Source organism: Callithrix jacchus, chromosome 3 (assembly GCF_049354715.1).
Source record: "Callithrix jacchus isolate 240 chromosome 3, calJac240_pri, whole genome shotgun sequence".
Taxonomy (NCBI): Eukaryota; Metazoa; Chordata; class Mammalia; order Primates; family Cebidae; genus Callithrix; species Callithrix jacchus.
This window is the reverse complement of record NC_133504.1, coordinates 192,703,651-192,720,010: the sequence shown is the minus strand read 5'-3', so window position 1 is coordinate 192,720,010 and position 16,360 is coordinate 192,703,651. Positions and strand designations below refer to the sequence as shown.

At 52.3% G+C, this 16,360-nt stretch overlaps 1 protein-coding gene across 7 annotated transcripts in view; it reads left to right on the top strand.

Annotated features, from left to right (window-relative positions):
* Positions 1 to 16,003, top strand: part of PIGG (phosphatidylinositol glycan anchor biosynthesis class G (EMM blood group)) — a 45,678-nt gene extending 29,675 nt beyond the window's left edge. For 3 of the 7 annotated variants that reach the window (XR_013533249.1, XR_013533247.1, XM_008993740.5), the window contains 4 exons: positions 581 to 772; positions 4,823 to 5,132; positions 7,647 to 7,810; positions 13,876 to 16,003. Coding sequence is in view for 3 of the 7 variants with exons in the window: in XM_008993740.5 (XP_008991988.4) it covers positions 581 to 772; positions 4,823 to 5,132; positions 7,647 to 7,810; positions 13,876 to 14,089 (880 nt within the window). In the remaining 4 variants the exon portion in view is untranslated. Of the gene's footprint in view, positions 1 to 580; positions 773 to 4,822; positions 5,133 to 7,646; positions 7,811 to 13,872 lie in introns of all 7 variants that reach the window. The other 4 variants (XR_013533248.1, XR_013533246.1, XM_002746062.5 and 1 more) reach the window with 2 other exon arrangements.
* The last annotated feature ends 357 nt before the right edge of the window (positions 16,004 to 16,360 follow it).

Genomic DNA, 16,360 nt, shown 5'->3' with positions numbered 1-16,360 from the left:
TATGAGGTCTCACCATGTGGCTCAGGCTGGTCTCAAATTCCTGGCCTCAAGTGATCTTCCCACCCCGGCATCCTAAAGTGCTGGGATTGCAGGTGTGAGCCACCACACCCCACTGAGGTTGACCATCTTTTATTTGTTATATTTTAAGAACCTTTGTGGCTGGGTGTGGTGGCTCATGCCTGTAATCCCAGCACTTTGGGAGGCCGAGGCAGGTGGATCACAAGGTCAGGAGTTCTAGAACAGCCTGGCCAACAGAGTGAAACCCCATCTCCACTAAAATTAAAATAAATTAGCTGGGCATGGTGGCGGCGGCCGCCTGTAATCCAAGCTATTCAAGAGGCTGAAGCAGGAGAATCGCTTGAACCCGGGAGGCAGAGGTTGCAGTGAGCCGAGATCATGCCATTAAATTCCATCTCAAAAAAAAACAAAGAACCTTTGAAAACAAAAATGGATGATTTCATTTAATTTTTGGTTTTTGGGAAAATCAGCTATTTTTAATACAGTTCTTTGGAAGCCACTGGGTGTAGATTGATCTCATTGCTGTTTGGTGGTAATGTTGGCATTTTCCATTTCATTTCAGCTCTGATCACAAAGCCGAGCTCTCTGTCCTGGCTGCCGTCTCCCTCCTCGTAGTTTTTGTGTTGGTGCAGAGGGGGTGTTCCCCTGTGTCCAAGGCTGCCCTGGCACTGGGGCTGCTGGGCGTCTACTGCTACCGGGCAGCCATCGGGAGTGTGCGGTTTCCCTGGCAGCAGGACAGCAAGGACATTTCCAAGTAAGTGTGTGGGTGTCACGGGTGCTCCTAGATCCACTTTCATCTTGTTTTTTTTTTTTTTGAGATGGAGTCTCGCTCTGTTACCCAGGCTGGAGTGCAATGGTGCGATCTCGGCTCACTGCAGCCTCCTCCTCCCGGGTTCAAGCAATTCTTCTGCCTCAGCCTCCTGAGTAGCTGGGATTACAGGTGCACGCCACCACACCCAGCTAATTATTTTATTTTTAGTAGAGACGGGGTTTCACCATGTTAGCCAGGATAGTCTTGATCTCCGGACCTCATGATCCACCCTCCTCAGCCTCCCAAAATGCTGGGATTACAGGCGTGAGCCGCCACGCCCAGCCCCTGCTTTAATCTTTTATCACCTGAGAAGACCATGCCAGTCTTCAGAGCCCTGGAGTTTGGTGTCTGTGAGTTGTGATTGTATTAACAGCTACTGGAGTGTTGACTAAGAAAACGTCAACCAGCCTCATTGTTTGCACTTTTTATGTTTCACGTTTAGGACAGAAATCACTTGCAAGTAAGATTTTTGTTAAATTCAAAATAAAACCTCCAGGGCGTGTGACGGGACAGACAGATGAGTGTGAATCGGTTTCTAAGTTAGTGACAGCGCACGGTTACCAGGTTCTGTTTTCCTGGTCAGGGTGTAATTGGTGATAAGGATGACATGGATGTTTCCTAGCATTTGGGAAATGAAGCTTGTTGGAAAATCAGACTGTTCCCGTAATTTATAACGAGCTCCCTTAAGGGGCCAGGAGCTCCCACTGATTGATGGGCGGGCTCAGTCAGGAGTACCATTTTACTCATGTCAAAGCAGCTGCTCTTCTGCTTTTAATGGCGATGTGGTGAAACAGGCTCCTCTCACTCCTCAGGCGTGGGATGAGCAGAAGCCACTTGTAAAATGTGGCTGACCCTCTATGTAAATGTAAATAGCTGGCTCTATTTAAATTTGTCTCAAGAATATAAGCAGAGGCGGGAGCCTGGGGTGGGACACAGGCACACTCAGCTGAAGTGTCCTTCACACGTGTGAAAAGGAACAACCAGGGTAATTATCAGCAGCAAGACAGTGACCGTCTCAGTGAGGTGAGAGCTCTGTAGTCTTCTGACTATCGGGCAGCCTGTTTGCACAGAACAGAGAAGACTGCTGTGGAACAGTGGGCTGTAAAGCAGTAGTATGACCCCAGCTTACTAAGTGTGTACCTGTTTTTTTTTTCACATTTATATGAAAGACTACATACTTAAAATACTAGTGATTATATTTAGGACCTAAAATCATAGATTGTGGTCTTGCTTTTTACTTATTTTTGTATCTTAGTGATGTCTAGAGTTAACAAGTGTTGCTTTACTAATCAGAGCAAAAATCAAGGTGAGTGATAAGGGCTATGGCCAGCCTGGGGGGTGGCCATGGGGCTCTGGGGGGCCCTCCTGGAAATAACTCGTGGCTGAGTGGGGAGCGAGGGTTGGGGGTCAGGGTGAGCTGAGGCCTGGCTGCGGCAGTGGCAGTGTGGCAGACCTTCACCTGAGCCTGGGGCCCAGTGGGGAGAGGATGCTGAGGAGCAGGTGCCAGGGGTATTCTGTGGAATCTGAGACTTTGGGCTCATCCAAATGGATATTACGTTTGGGGGCGCTTGTTTAAGGAACAGTGTGTGAATAAATGCATTTCCTCCCAGATCTGTACACTGAATACATGCATCACACCTCTCAAGACTTGGCCCTCTTCCCTTCCCTGGCCTGCTTCCTGCAGCACATCCCTTGCTAGGGTCCAGAACTGGCCAGTATGGCTTTTCTTTCCACACGCCCTGCCTGGTCCACCTTCTTCTGGTAAAATGCCTGCGTCCTTTGTCCCCATCTGTCCGGATTGTAAGTAGGTCCTGGCTGTGATGCATCCTGGCTCTAGATCATTGTAACAGCTGCCTCTCTCCTGTCAGTCCCCCGGGCCCTGCTGTACACTGATAGTCTGAAATCCTTTGCACTCAGTCCCTAACTCTCCTCCACTCAGGAGCCCAGGCATGGCTGAAGTGGAGGTGGAGGCGGGGGTGGGCCTGAATGAGCAGGGTCAGGCACTGCCCAGCCAGGGGAGGAAAAGGACCTGCCAAAGACCCCGGATGAGCAGAGTCAGGCTCTGCCCTGCCAGGGAAGGAGGAGGACCCACCCAAGGCCCCCGATGAGCAAGGTTAGATGCTGCTCGGCCAGGGGAGGAAAAGGACCCACCAAAGACCCCAGATGAGCAGGGTCAGGCGCTGCCCTGCCAGGGGAGGAAAAGGACCCGCCAAAGACCCCGGATGAGCAGAGTCAGGCTCTGCCCTGCCAGGGGAGGAGGAGGACCCACCCAAGGCCCCCGATGAGCAGAGTCAGGCACTGCCCAGCCAGGGGAGGAAAAGGACCCGCCAAAGACCCCAGACAAGCAGGGTCAGGCGCTGCCCTCCAGGGGAGGAGGAGGACCCACTGAAGCCTCTGGAAGATGCCCCTCCTGCTTACCACCCTCCCTGCCCTGGCATGCTTTCTTCACTGAAACCAGTCCCTTTTCTTCTATGAAACTTCTCCGGTGATTCTGACCTTTTCTGGTTTCTCCCTTCTTTTAATGCAGAGGGGTCTATAATTCACTCTCAACTTAGCCTGTGGGGGTTGCCAGGTACCTGACCCCAGCTCCTCAGCCAGAACGTGGGCCTGTCAAGGTGGGCCACACTGCCAGGCACATGGTATACAGTGCACAGACTGTTTGAATTACACTGGTCAAAGTTTAATTTCTTTTTTTTTTGAGATAGATTTTCGCTCTTGTTACCCAGGCTGGAGTGCAATGGCGCAATCTCGGCTCACTGCAACCTCCGCCTCCTGGGTTCAGGCAATTCTCCTGCCTCAGCCTCCTGAGTAGCTGGGATTACAGGCACATGCCACCATGCCCAGCTAATTTTTTGTATTTTGAGTAGAGACGGGGTTTCACCATATTGACCAGGATGTCAATCACCATATTGATCTGTTGACCTCGTGATCCACCCGCTTCGGCCTCCCAAAGTGCTGGAATTACAGGCGTGAGCCACGGTGCCCAGCCAAAGTTTAATTTCTTAATGTACAAAGCTTTCTAGGAAAATATGATATAGGAAAATTCAGTTTTCACATTATTATGTTGACATAAAACATTTATGATTATTTTAAATGATCAGCTTTTGCAGTATATATAAAGTATTTCATTTACAAAGTTTATTTAAAATATTATGTTTTAGGAACATATACGTTTTGTTAGATGACATTTTTTGGTAATTGTCTCCTTTACAGATAACTATCATAATAGTACTTAATATTTACTGAGCTTACTGTGTCCCCAACACTGCCTGCATTCCCTTAATTCCTAGGATGACCTTGTGAGGTGTAGAACCATTTTCTCTTCATTTCACAAATAGCAAAGCTGAGGGTCAGAAGTCTTGACTGACACGCCCTGAGCAGGAGAGCCCTGCCTTTCTTCAGAGTCTGCGGGTTGGACGATTGCACCATTGCATGGATGTGTGCCTGTAAATGTGCAGGCGCTTACTTACCTATAACTGTGCATGCGTGTGTATCCGTAAATGTGCAGATGCTCAGTTGTACAATTCACATTTATGAACTTACAGCAGTTTCTTAGAGTTGACTCTTACACTAGTGCATTGGGTTTTTAATTAACTGTGCAAAGTAGGCAGGCCGTGAGGCATTGCTTGGGTCTTGCCGCCAGGTGATCCTTGAGCCAAAGGAGCAAGATTTCCCTGATGCCAACCCCGGCAGCAGAGTGTGCACTGTGCCCAAGGACACACCTCCCTGAAGCCAACCCCGGCAGCAGAGTTTGCACTGTGCCCAAGGACACACCTGTTGGCCTTTGGCAGTGACTCCTCGGGGCTGCTGTGCAGAGGAGCCTTGCCCTGCCGTGACAGGCCCTGGCAGTTAGGGAGGGTGCTGTGGCTCCTCCAGCCAGTAATGCTGGGACACTGACTGCTTCCTTAGGTAGACAGGTGTGTTTTTCATGGGAAAATGGTTTTGAATTTTTCTGGCTGGTGCTAATGAATCTAACCTGTGCTTTTTTTTTAGGGGTATCACTGAAGCTCGTTTCGTGTATGTCTTTGTCCTTGGCATTCTGTTCACGGGCACCAAAGACTTACTTAAAGCTCAAGTCGTTCCCGCAGACTTCAGAATCAAGACTGTGGGTTTGTGGGAGATCCACAGTGGGTTAGTTCTCCTGGCAGCCTTGCTCTTCAGACCACACAATCTTCCGGTCTTAGCGTTTAGTCTCTTGATTCAGACTCTGATGACTAAATTCATCTGGAGGCCTCTGAGACACGACGCAGCTGAGGTTACTGTGATGCATTATTGGTTCGGTCAAGCATTCTTCTATTTTCAGGTAGGTTTTCATTTTCCTCATGGGTAGAAGGCTTAACTTTTTACATATCATTTATTTTAAGTGTTTCTTTGAGAAGTTTGCTGTAAGTTGGAAGGTTCCAGTGTTTGTTTAGTGAAAGAACTGTCAGCATGGCGTGGTGAATTATGCTGAACTCTCGTGTGTGTTTTATGAGATTGAAGACAGACGCCCCAGGTGTGGGTGTGTGGCTGCGTAAGACACCAGATTGCTGCTCTGCAGGGCCAGGCCTGGGTTTATCTGAGCAGTTCAGGGACCACAGACGTCATGTTTTTGACTTGCCTAATTGATGACTATAATGTTCTCATTCACGCTCTTTGTCCCTGGTGTCAGGGCTGTCCATACTGGGGCCATTGGTGCCCACGTGGTTGTCAGTTCCCTGAGGCCTGGTGGGTCACCAGGGCTTCTGGCCAGTGTTTAAAGACCCGTCCAGACAAGCCCAAACCATTGAGTCAGGAAGAGACGTAGACGGACAGGCAGACAGGGCCTCAGAGGGACCCAGTCTCATCCAGCCTCCTGGCAACCTCAGGAGAGCGGGCACAGCTCACAGTGTGAGTGCCCTTGCTCATCTGTCGGCCCTCTACATTTGGCCAGTCCCTGGGTCTCTACCTCCCTTTCCTCCCTGTTTGATGAGGATGATCATGAAGCACGTCAGGACTGTTGGGTTAAATGGAGTCATGCCGGTAAAGCCGCTGTGTGGCTACGGAAATGTCGGCATGGCTGGAACTCTGGCTGAACCTGCTCGGAGCCACAGTGGCCCCAGTGTCCTCCCCCTCCTCCTGTCACTGCATCTGGGACTCTGTCCTCTCACCGCCCTCCAGGGCCTCCTGCTGCTGCTGCTGCCTATTTGCCTTCTCAGTCTCCCTGCTCAAGGGCTCCAAGTGGAGGAGTCACATGATTGGGGTGGGGCCGCCCAGGCTGCAAGTCCAGTGGGTCCCAGGGGAAGCTAAATCAAAGGGCTGGGGCTGGGGTAAGACAACAGGACTAGGAGTAAACGCACATCCACAAGATGTTGGGGAAGCAGCATCAACAGGATGTGGGGATCCCCTGGGCCCACAGCTGTCTGCATGGAAAGGGAGGAAGGAGAGGGGTTTGACTATTGAGTTTGCCATGCTGGTGAAATCCAGCCAGTGTTTTGTGGATGTCAACACTTCTGGTTCTGGAGAGGGATCTTGTTTGGGTTTGATAGAGACACGTGCTGTCACACTGTAGATGGCATGAGTTTCTGAGGCAAGGTTAGCATGACAGGCAAGTGACGACCATCAGAGTCAGTAAAGATGGAGCATGGAGGGGCAGGGCCTGGGAAAGGAAAGGTGGGGCCTGGGAGCAGAGAGGTGGAGCCTGGGGGTGGAGAGGTGGGGCCTGGGAGCAGAGAGGTGGAGCCTGGGAAAGGAGAGGTGGGGCCTGGGAGCAGAGAGGTGAGGCCTGGGAAAGGAGAGGTGGGGCCTGGGAGCAGAGAGGTGGGGCCTGGGGGCGGAGAGGTGGGGCCTGGGAGCAGAGAGGTGGAGCCTGGGAAAGGAGAGGTGGGGCCTGGGAGCAGAGAAGTGGGGCCTGGGAAAGGAGAGGTGGGGCCTGGGAGCAGAGAGGTGGGGCCTGGGAAAGGAGAGGCGGAGCCTGGGAAAGGAGAGGTGGGGCCTGGGAGCGGAGAGGTGGGGCCTGGGGGTGGAGAGGTGGGGCCTGGGAGCAGAGAGGTGGGGCCTGGGAGCAGAGAGGTGGGGCCTGGGGGCAGAGAGGCAGGATCTGGGAGTGGAGAGGTGGGACCTGGCAGCGGAGAGACAGAGTCTTGAGGTGGAGAGGTGGGATTTCAGGAGACCCTTTTTTGGGATCCAGAATCCTGCCACTCAAGAGCAGGGTAAGCTGTGTGGCACAGGTGAGTCCTGCAGGGAGTTACCCACCAGGATTGGGCCAGGACTGGCCAGAATCTTGACAGATGAAGTTTGACCAGACCAAGTGAGTCCTCATGGTCTGATACATAAGCCAGATTGAGTTACCAATCTGCATCGGGGCTGCGCTCCCCTGGCAGCTGGCCTGCCCTCCACCATGTAACTCACTCAGCTCATCACTGTAGAAGGGACCTGGCCTTCAACCCAGCTACCTCCTCGGCTGGGCCCGGCAGCTGTGCCTCTCAGGGCCATATGTGTCCCCTCAGACAGGCGTCCTTGAGGGGAGGTCCATGTGCCTGTCTTAAGAAAAGTTGATGGGTCTAGATGAAGGTCTAAACTGTGCTGCTGTTGGCCAGCTGTTCTGTGTGTGTCCTTCCTCAGAGGGGCCCCAGCTTCTGCCCAGTTGGCTCACATGCCCCTCCGCAGCCTGGGCACTGCAGGCAGGGGGAGCGGGTGCCACCCAGGCAAGGCCAGCCCGGTGGTCTGAAGGAGTGGCTGGGCAGACCACACGTGTGTCCGTGCCGGCGTGGCTATCTGGGCTGCATACACATTTCATGCTAACATCACAGCTGTTGATGCCACATGTGAGGCCCACGTCTCATCTTCTGTATTCCAGGGCAACTCCAACAACATTGCCACTGTGGACATCTCTGCAGGCTTCGTGGGTTTAGACACCTACGTGGAAATCCCAGCCGTGTTCCTGACAGCGTTTGGGACGTACGCAGGGCCTCTGCTCTGGGCCAGCCACTTAGTGCACTTCCTGAGCTCGGAAACACACAGGTGAGGCGCCTCTCTTGTTCAGCAGTTCTGGGGACAGGCTGCCTGGTTTTAGGAGTCATACGTCGTTCCAGATGCAAGGGGATCTGAGCTCTGTGGGTCCAACAGTCTTTTCATCGGTTTTCTTTTCCTTGAATAAGGAGCAGTCCAAAGCTCACGGATCTGAGGCGTGTAGAGCCAGGCTCAGGTCTGATGTGGGGTCTTGCTGGGCTCCCCAGGTCACACCAGCACGTGGTTTCTAGATACGCAGGAAGGAAAATTCTTTTTCCCACCTCCCTAGATTTTTTTCTGCTTGCTGGTGGCCAGATTGAGGGCAGGTAGTTCTTCCGCTTTGGGGACATGGAGATAAAAGATGGCTCTGGGCCCCCAGAGACCCTGCTGGAGAGGGCTCCTGGCTGGGACCGGGCCTGTTCTGGCCCATCTTGTTCCCTCCACCTAGGCTGAGGTCTCCTCTCTGACACCCACCTTGCTCCTGGTGGCTTTGTGCAGACATTCCCCGGAGGACATCAGGTCAAGGCTGCAGCCCTCCCTCCACACGTCCCATCTCATGGAGGCTTTGTGCACACGTTCCCCAGGGGACCCCCAATCAAGGCTGCAGCCCTCCCTCCACACGTCCATCTCATGGAGGCTTTGTGCACAGGTTCCCCAGGGGACTCCCAATCAAGGCTGCAGCCCTCCCTCCACACGTCCATCTCATGGAGGCTTTGTGCACACGTTCCCCAGGGGACCCCCAATCAAGGCTGCAGCCCTCCCTCCACACGTCCATCTCATGGAGGCTTTGTGCACAGGTTCCCCAGGGGACTCCCAATCAAGGCTGCAGCCCTCCCTCCACACGTCCATCTCATGGAGGCTTTGTGCACACGTTCCCCAGGGGACCCCCAATCAAGGCTGCAGCCCTCCCTCCACACGTCCATCTCATGGAGGCTTTGTGCACACGTTCCCCAGGGGACCCCCAATCAAGGCTGCAGCCCTCCCTCCACACGTCCATCTCATGGAGGCTTTGTGCACATGTTCCCCAGGGGACCCCCAATCAAGGCTGCAGCCCTCCCTCCACACGTCCATCTCATGGAGGCTTTGTGCACAGGTTCCCCAGGGGACTCCCAATCAAGGCTGCAGCCCTCCCTCCACACGTCCATCTCATGGAGGCTTTGTGCACACGTTCCCCAGGGGACCCCCAATCAAGGCTGCAGCCCTCCCTCCACACGTCCATCTCATGGAGGCTTTGTGCACAGGTTCCCCAGGGGACCCCCAATCAAGGCTGCAGCCCTCCCTCCACACGTCCATCTCATGGAGGCTTTGTGCACACGTTCCCCAGGGGACCCCCAATCAAGGCTGCAGCCCTCCCTCCACACACCTGTCTTCTCTGTAGCATTCCCACCACTGCACACTCACAGCTTCCTCCTTGTGTGTTTCTATCTTGCTCCCCCAAGAAAAGAGGCTTTGTGAGGCAGGGGCTTCACCAGCTCCGTTCACCACAGCACCCTCAGTGCCTGGCCCTGGCAGGGTCAGGCCCACAGTGGAGTGGGAGGAGGTTGATTCTGTACTTCCCAACCTGGTCTGTCGGAGTCCTCAGGTCATGCAAAGTTAGACTCTCAGGTGCCTAGTTTTCCCATCTGTAAAATGGGAGTTGTCAGTGGGGGGCACCTGGAAGCGCTCGAAGCCTTGGAGGGGCTGGTGGCTCCTGCGGCATCTGCTGGAACGCCCTGTGCTCCACGCTTGTCCCTGCTGCCAGCCACGGTCACAAATCCCAGCAGCGCCTGTGCGTTTCGACTGTGCGGAAATCACATGCCATGGCACTGCCTCCTCTCCAGCAAGTGAGCATCTGAGACACTCGTCCAGCCTCCCACACACGCTAGGTGGCTTCAGCTGGCTCAGCCAGAGCTTTGTGTCCTGTAGTGACAAGAGACCCGAGTCAGGCCAGGACCCCAGGTAGTGCGCCATGGCCCCTTGGTTGAGTAGTAAGGCTGGAGGGCTCCTGCTTCTTCCCACGACTGAACAGTCACTCTTGCAGCACTGACTGTTGAGCTCCATGCCACCCCTCCCAGGACAGTGACTTTCTTGCCGAGCTCTCAGTGACTCCACAGAGCACTCTGCACGTTTCTGTGGCCCTGCTCTGCCCTCTGGCTTCTGCTCCACAGCCCCCTTCACCGGTACATCCTCTTTGCCCCACCCAAATCCTTGCTGCACCTCACTCCCACTCCCCAGACCAGCTGCTAAGACCCAGGCCACAGGGACCCTTGCCCTTGCCTCTAGACCCAAATGCCCAGCCCCCTGTCAACTCTGCAGAGGTGTCCTCGGGCTGACAGGACTGAGGAGCCCTTCACAGGACACGCAGCAGGGCCCACGCACCCACGTACACCCACCTGCTGCCCACCCTGAAAAGAGCCTCTCGCCGTTCACCTGTGTTGAGGCTCTCACAGCATGAATACTTCTGAGCCAAAAGAACCGTCCATCCTGGTGGAAGTGCTCATGACCCACAGACTCGGTGAGCCCGGGCTGGACCCCCTCACTCCCTCTCAGGTTTCTATAATGGGTCCAGGGGAGCACTGGCCTTGCTTCCGGGCAGCAGTGGCAGGCGTGTGTGTTCCCACAGCTGACATGGAGCCATTCCAAGGTCAGAATCACTTCCTGGCTAGACTGCAAGCTTCCTGAGGACAGGAATGCCTAAGATTCACCTGTGTCTTCTCCAGGTGCCTGTGGACACTTGACACACCCACTTTGGGGAAGTCTGTGGACAGACCCTCTTAATTTACAGAAACCACTGAACTCATGGTCACAGCAGAAAGCTGAGGTTCTGGGGGCAGAAGCCCCCAACAGACCAGCCTGGAAGATGCCCCCCTCCCACTCCATGGCAGGGCAGGGTGGGGCGGAGACGTCCTTCCAGACTTTGATTCTGTGAGAAACAAGCATCTGCTGTGAGATCACCACTCAGCCACCCGCCTGTCTCTCCAAAGTTGATCTGGGACGTCTTTCTCTGACTTGGTTTGAGGCCAGCTGCGTGCTCACACTGGGCTTGTGGAAACAGGAGGCCCGTCCTGGAAACAGCCCACCCTGTCTAGGGTGGGCTGTCAGCACGACATGTGGTTAGGTGTCAGGACAAGTGGGTGTGAGTGTGTAGAGGCGTGTCCGTCTCCGCCCTGGAGAATGCGTGTGCCACAGCCACGCACGGAATGATCCAGCACCTTCTGCATGCACGGCACAGTTGCCAGCAGCAAGCTGGGGACTGAGGGCTGGAAGCACAGCCCTTCTCTCTGTAGATTCCGTCACTGGCCCTGCAGCTGCCCTGATGCTCGAAGGTTACAGTGATGGACTAGGTGACTTTACATAGCCAGGTGTATCGGGAGGAAAAAACTCAAATGAAAGCTTTTTTTTTTTGGACACAGTGTTGCTCTTCTTGCCCAGGCTGGAGTACAGTGGAGCGATCTCAGCTCACCGCAACCTCCACCTCCCAAGTTCAAGTGATTCTCCTGCCTCAGCCTCCCAAGTAGCTGGGATTACAGGCATGCACCACCACACCCAGATAATTTTGTATTTTTAGTAGAAACGGGGCTTTCACCATGTTGGCCAGGCTGGTCTCGAACTCTGGAACTCAGGTGATCCACCCATCTCAGCCTCCCAAAGTGTTGGGATTACAGGTGTGAGCCACCGTGCACAGCCATGAAAGCATTTTGAACAGCTGGAGAGTATTGCCTATTATCCCTAGTCAAGGAGTGTTTCTCCTTCGTAATATAACAGGTTTTTCTCCTTCCTTTTTGAAAGCTTAAAGCATGGTTTCTTTTTTGTTTCAGTAGAGCAGGAAAACTATAACCGGGTCTAAGTGGTAGGCAGAGAAACCGTTTCCAGCCGGTGAAAAGTGTGATCGGTGACCCTCTGTTCCAGGGGCTGGCATCAGGGCTGGCACCGCGGGCTGCCTGCTCCCTGCAGCACAAGCGGCTCTTTGCTGAGGTTTTGGGAACAGCAAGCCGCTGGTGGGCTTGTTATGATCAGACCCAAGCCGCCGTCTTCTAGATGGGAAACGTTGAGAAGTCTGTTAGACTGAAGTCAAGGTGGTGCCGGGTCAAAGCCACAGCTTCCCATGTGCTGTCTGGGTAGGACGGGGCATACCCCAGATGCCCGTTTTTGCTTCCCAAGAGAGGGCAGTCACAGCCTTGGGACCCATGGGCTGTTTAGCCACAAAGCTTCCTGCTGAATGTTTGCCTTCCTGGGTGTTGCTGTCACCAGCGCGTGTCGAGGGCGCCTTGGGGTCCCCCTCCCTGTGGGGTCCCCGGCCTGTAGAGCTGGATACCAAGTGGTGACCAGTGGTATAGGTTCAGGGGACCCACCTAAGGAGCCTCAGTCTGGCAAGGAAAGCAGTGAAAGGAAACAGGCACTGGGGCCCCCACAGGGAGATCCTAGGCCTGTGTATTGGATTGGAACACGAGGCAGGCTGAGGGAAGGAGTGGCCCACTGAGGCCTGAGATGAGGAGCCGGTGAGGGGCTGCGGTGAGGCCATGGAGGGGGCAACCCGAGCTGCTCACCAGGGGGAGCATGAGGTTCCGGGCACCTGGACAGCCCTGTCCTTGGCCCTTTCCTGAGTAGTGAGCACTGAAGCAGGAGCCGTTTACAGGACGCCCTCAGGTAGCACCTGGTGGAGCTGCCAGGTTGACAGGACTGAGGAGCCTTTCACAGGACACGCAGTGGGGCCCACACACCCAGGCACACACACCTGCTGCCCTGCCTTAGAGCTTTTCCCACCCTAAGAGGAGCCCCTCGCTGCTTACCTCCTGTGTGAGGCTCTCACGGCATGAATGCCTCTGAACTGTCCACCGTGGTGGAAGCCCTCACGCCCCGCCCACATTGGACTATAGCCGCGCCGTAAGCATCTCTGCACACCGGCATGCTTGCAGGAGGGCCTGCGCCGTGAGCGGTGGAAGCCTTGCTTAGGGAGACCAGGCAGCAGCGAAGTGGGATGCAGAGAGACCGCAGGCAGATCCGCTCCACACTCACTGCAGCCTTTGAGAGGAGGCATCAAAGGCAGAACTTAGACCAGGATCCTGGAAGGCCTGGCTTCTGAGGGTCTGGGGGCCGCCCCACGGGCCCTTTCTAACAGGACTTGATCAGAGGCCATGGATGGGGCATGGAAATGGCCCAAATAGTGGAATTTATAATTTTGAAGTCATCACAGACTCATGAGAAGTCGCTTTGAGGAAGATATTTACGTGATGTATTGTGGACTGAAAAGCAGGGCAGTACATTGACATACTTCAGGGGGAGGCTCCTGTTCCGAGAATGCTGCCTTTCCCTGTGGATTTGCTCAGCAGATGCTGCTGGGCCAGGTTCCCTAGCCCAGCCTGGGCTGACTGACATGGCGCCCGCTGGACAGCAGAGCTCGTATTTTTGTTTATTTGTATCTTGCCCTTTTGTGATTTTCTATTCGTTGTTTATATTTTATAATGCATGTGATATAGTAGCACATAGATATATAATTTTAAAATAACTGCAAAGTCTAGGGGTGCGTTTTTCAGAGATGCTTTACGGACAACAGTGGCACTGCCAAGCAGTCGGGGCTGCAGCTCGTGTCCCCTTGGACGCTGCGGTGGATGGATACACAGACCTTTGCCCACCTCCAGGACCAGCCACATCCAGATTTCCGTGGGGAGGGGCTCCAGAGTGGCACTTCTAGCACACACCATAGGTGGTTTTTGCTTACAGTCAAGTTTTAGAAGCATTTCTGGAGAGCTCCACGTGTGTGTGTAGGACATGGTGGCCCTCACCCATCCTTCTGTTTAGTCTGCTTTATTTTTCTTGATGAGTTTGTCTCTTCCTGCCGTGTTACCTGTTTGCTCCTGCCTCCTTTACTGGAATGCAGCCTCCAAGGGGACAGCACAGGTTTTCTCGTCTCCAGGGCATCTGGAGAGGCACGTGTCCCAGCACCATAGTGACTGGATGTAAGTGTGGAAGACGGAGCACGGCGCCCTCTCGTCCCAGGGCAGGAACTACTGTAGTCTTTTTGAAAGCGAAAGTTTTGTTATACATGTGAACCGTAAGTGGCATGTGCTAATACATGTTTTCTTTCTCATTACCAGCAGCTCAGCACTGAGTCATGCTTGCTTCTGCTACGCGATGATTTGCTCTATTCCAGTTTCCACATATATCGTCTTGGTGACGTCTCTGCGCTATCATTTATTCATATGGAGTGTATTTTCTCCAAAGCTTCTCTATGAGGGGATGCATCTGCTCATTACAGCTGCTGTCTGTGTATTCTTCACAGCAATGGATCAAACCAGACTCACACAGTCTTAGACTAAGCTGAACACTGGAAAAATAATACATGCTTAAAGTCTGCTGTTATTCTAAGATGGAAGATGTGAATTCAACCAAGTTGATGAATAGCTGTAACTTCTTTGACTACTGTACCTGAATTTAGATTAAGTAGTAAATAGTTTAATAAGAGGTCACTTTAATACACAGTTTGTGTCATATTTCCCCTATTGGGAATCACTCAAAAAGCTTTTGGACTTTTAATTTCCTCTGAATAAGCTATAGTATGACCCAGATAGGTGTGTTTAAGTCAATGAATGAAAACGTCCTGGCCTTTGTTAGAGTCCAGGCGCTCTGGAAGGAGGCACCAGGATTATCTTAGGGATCCTACAAACCACTGAGGGCCCCAAGGAGCTTTGGTTTATGAGGGTTACACGTATCAGTGTCTATGGCATTTGAGATAAAAACTAAGATTTTAAAAATTAGTCATTTATAAAGAATCTATTGCATATTATTTTGTAACACTTTAAGGAAATTTAACTGTATTTTCCAAAACAAAAAAATTCAGTGAGACCCAGCACTTTGGGAGGCCAGAGTCAGGGGATCACTTCAGCCCAGGTGATTGAGATTGGCCTGGGCAACATAATGAGACCCTCAGATCTCCAAAAACTTCAAAAATTAGCTGGGCCTGATGGCACACCCCTGTGGTCCCAGCTACTCAGGTAGCTGAGAAAAGAGGATTGCTTCAGCCCAGAAGTTCACAGCTGTGGTGAGCCATGACTGAGCCATGATTGTACCAGTGCACTCCATCCTAGACAACAGAGTGAGACTCTGTCTTTAAAAAAAGAAACAAAAAACAAATGTGTAATGAGAAAAATGGTACTGTTGTACATGTTTGCAAACCTCTTAATGTCTGGCTTAATTGAAGGCAGCTGGATTCTGTGTTTGACCTGATGTGATATGTGTTAAAATACAAGAAGAAAATCGGCCAGGTACAGTGGCCGACACCTGTAATCCCAGCACTTTGGGAGGCTGAGGCAGGCGGATCACCTGAGGTCAGAAGTTCAAGACCAGCCTGACCAACATGGCGAAAACCTATCTCTACAAAAATACAAAAATTAGCTGAGCATGATGGTGGGTGCCTGTAATCCCTTCTGCTTGGGAGGCTGAGGCAGAATAATTGCTTGAACCAGGAGGCATAGGTTGCAGTGAGCGGAGACTGTGCCATTGTACTCCAGCCTGGGTGACAGAGTGAGACTCCCTCTCAAAATAAATTAATTAATTTAAAAAAATATGTATATATGAAGAAAATCTGTCTTCAGACAGATCAGTAGTTGGAAAGAGGAGAAATATTTTAATGTCCTTTTTCTGATCATTGTGGATTTTTTTTTCTTTTTTTTGAGACGGAGTTTTGCTCTTGTTGCTCAGGCTGGAGTGCAATGGCGCGATCTCAGCTCACTGCAACCTCCGCCTCCCAGGTTCAAGTGATTCTCTTGTCTCAGCCTCCCAAGTATCTGGGATTACAGGCGTGCACCACCACACCCAGCTAATTTTGTATTTTTAGGAGAGACAGGGTTTCTCCATGTTGGTCAGGCTGGCCTCAAACTCCTGACCTCAAGTGATCCGCCCGCCTCAGCCTCCCAAAGTGCTGGGATTACGGGAGTGAGCCACGTCGCCCGGCTGGATGTTCTTACTTGATAACACCGGGTCATTTTTGGTGTCGACACCAAAACTTGACAAGTGACGGTTTTCTTAAGGTTAGTTGGAAAAAAAGAGAAGAAATGAGTGTATGTCAGAGCGTGAAAGGCTGCTGAGGAATGTCTTTGAATTAATAGAATTGCTGTGTAAGATACCATCATTGTGGGGAGCTGGGTGAAGGGTATATAGAACTCTGTACTATTTTTGCAACTTCTTCTGAGTCTTCAACTATTTCAAAATAAAAGTTATTTTGAAAAACGGTTTGCTGCCATGTGGAATCTGAAATCATATCAATGAACGTCATGTCCTGAAGCATTAGAACACAGTGACCTCTCCTGCACCCCGAGTGGAACTTTTACCCAGATGTGATTCTTGCATCTGCATTGTTGTTTAGGAAGTAACAGTCCACTGAATGATACAGATTTCCAAATGTTGTTGTTCATTATTTCATACCAAAATCACTTATTTATATCACTGCCAGTCTCATCAGAAAAGTCTTTAAAGATTGCATGGTGGCTCACACTTGTAATCCCAGTACTTTGGGAGGTCGGGGAAGCAGGAAGATAGCTTGAAGCCTGGAGTTTGAGGCCAGCCTGGGCAACATAGTGGGACCCC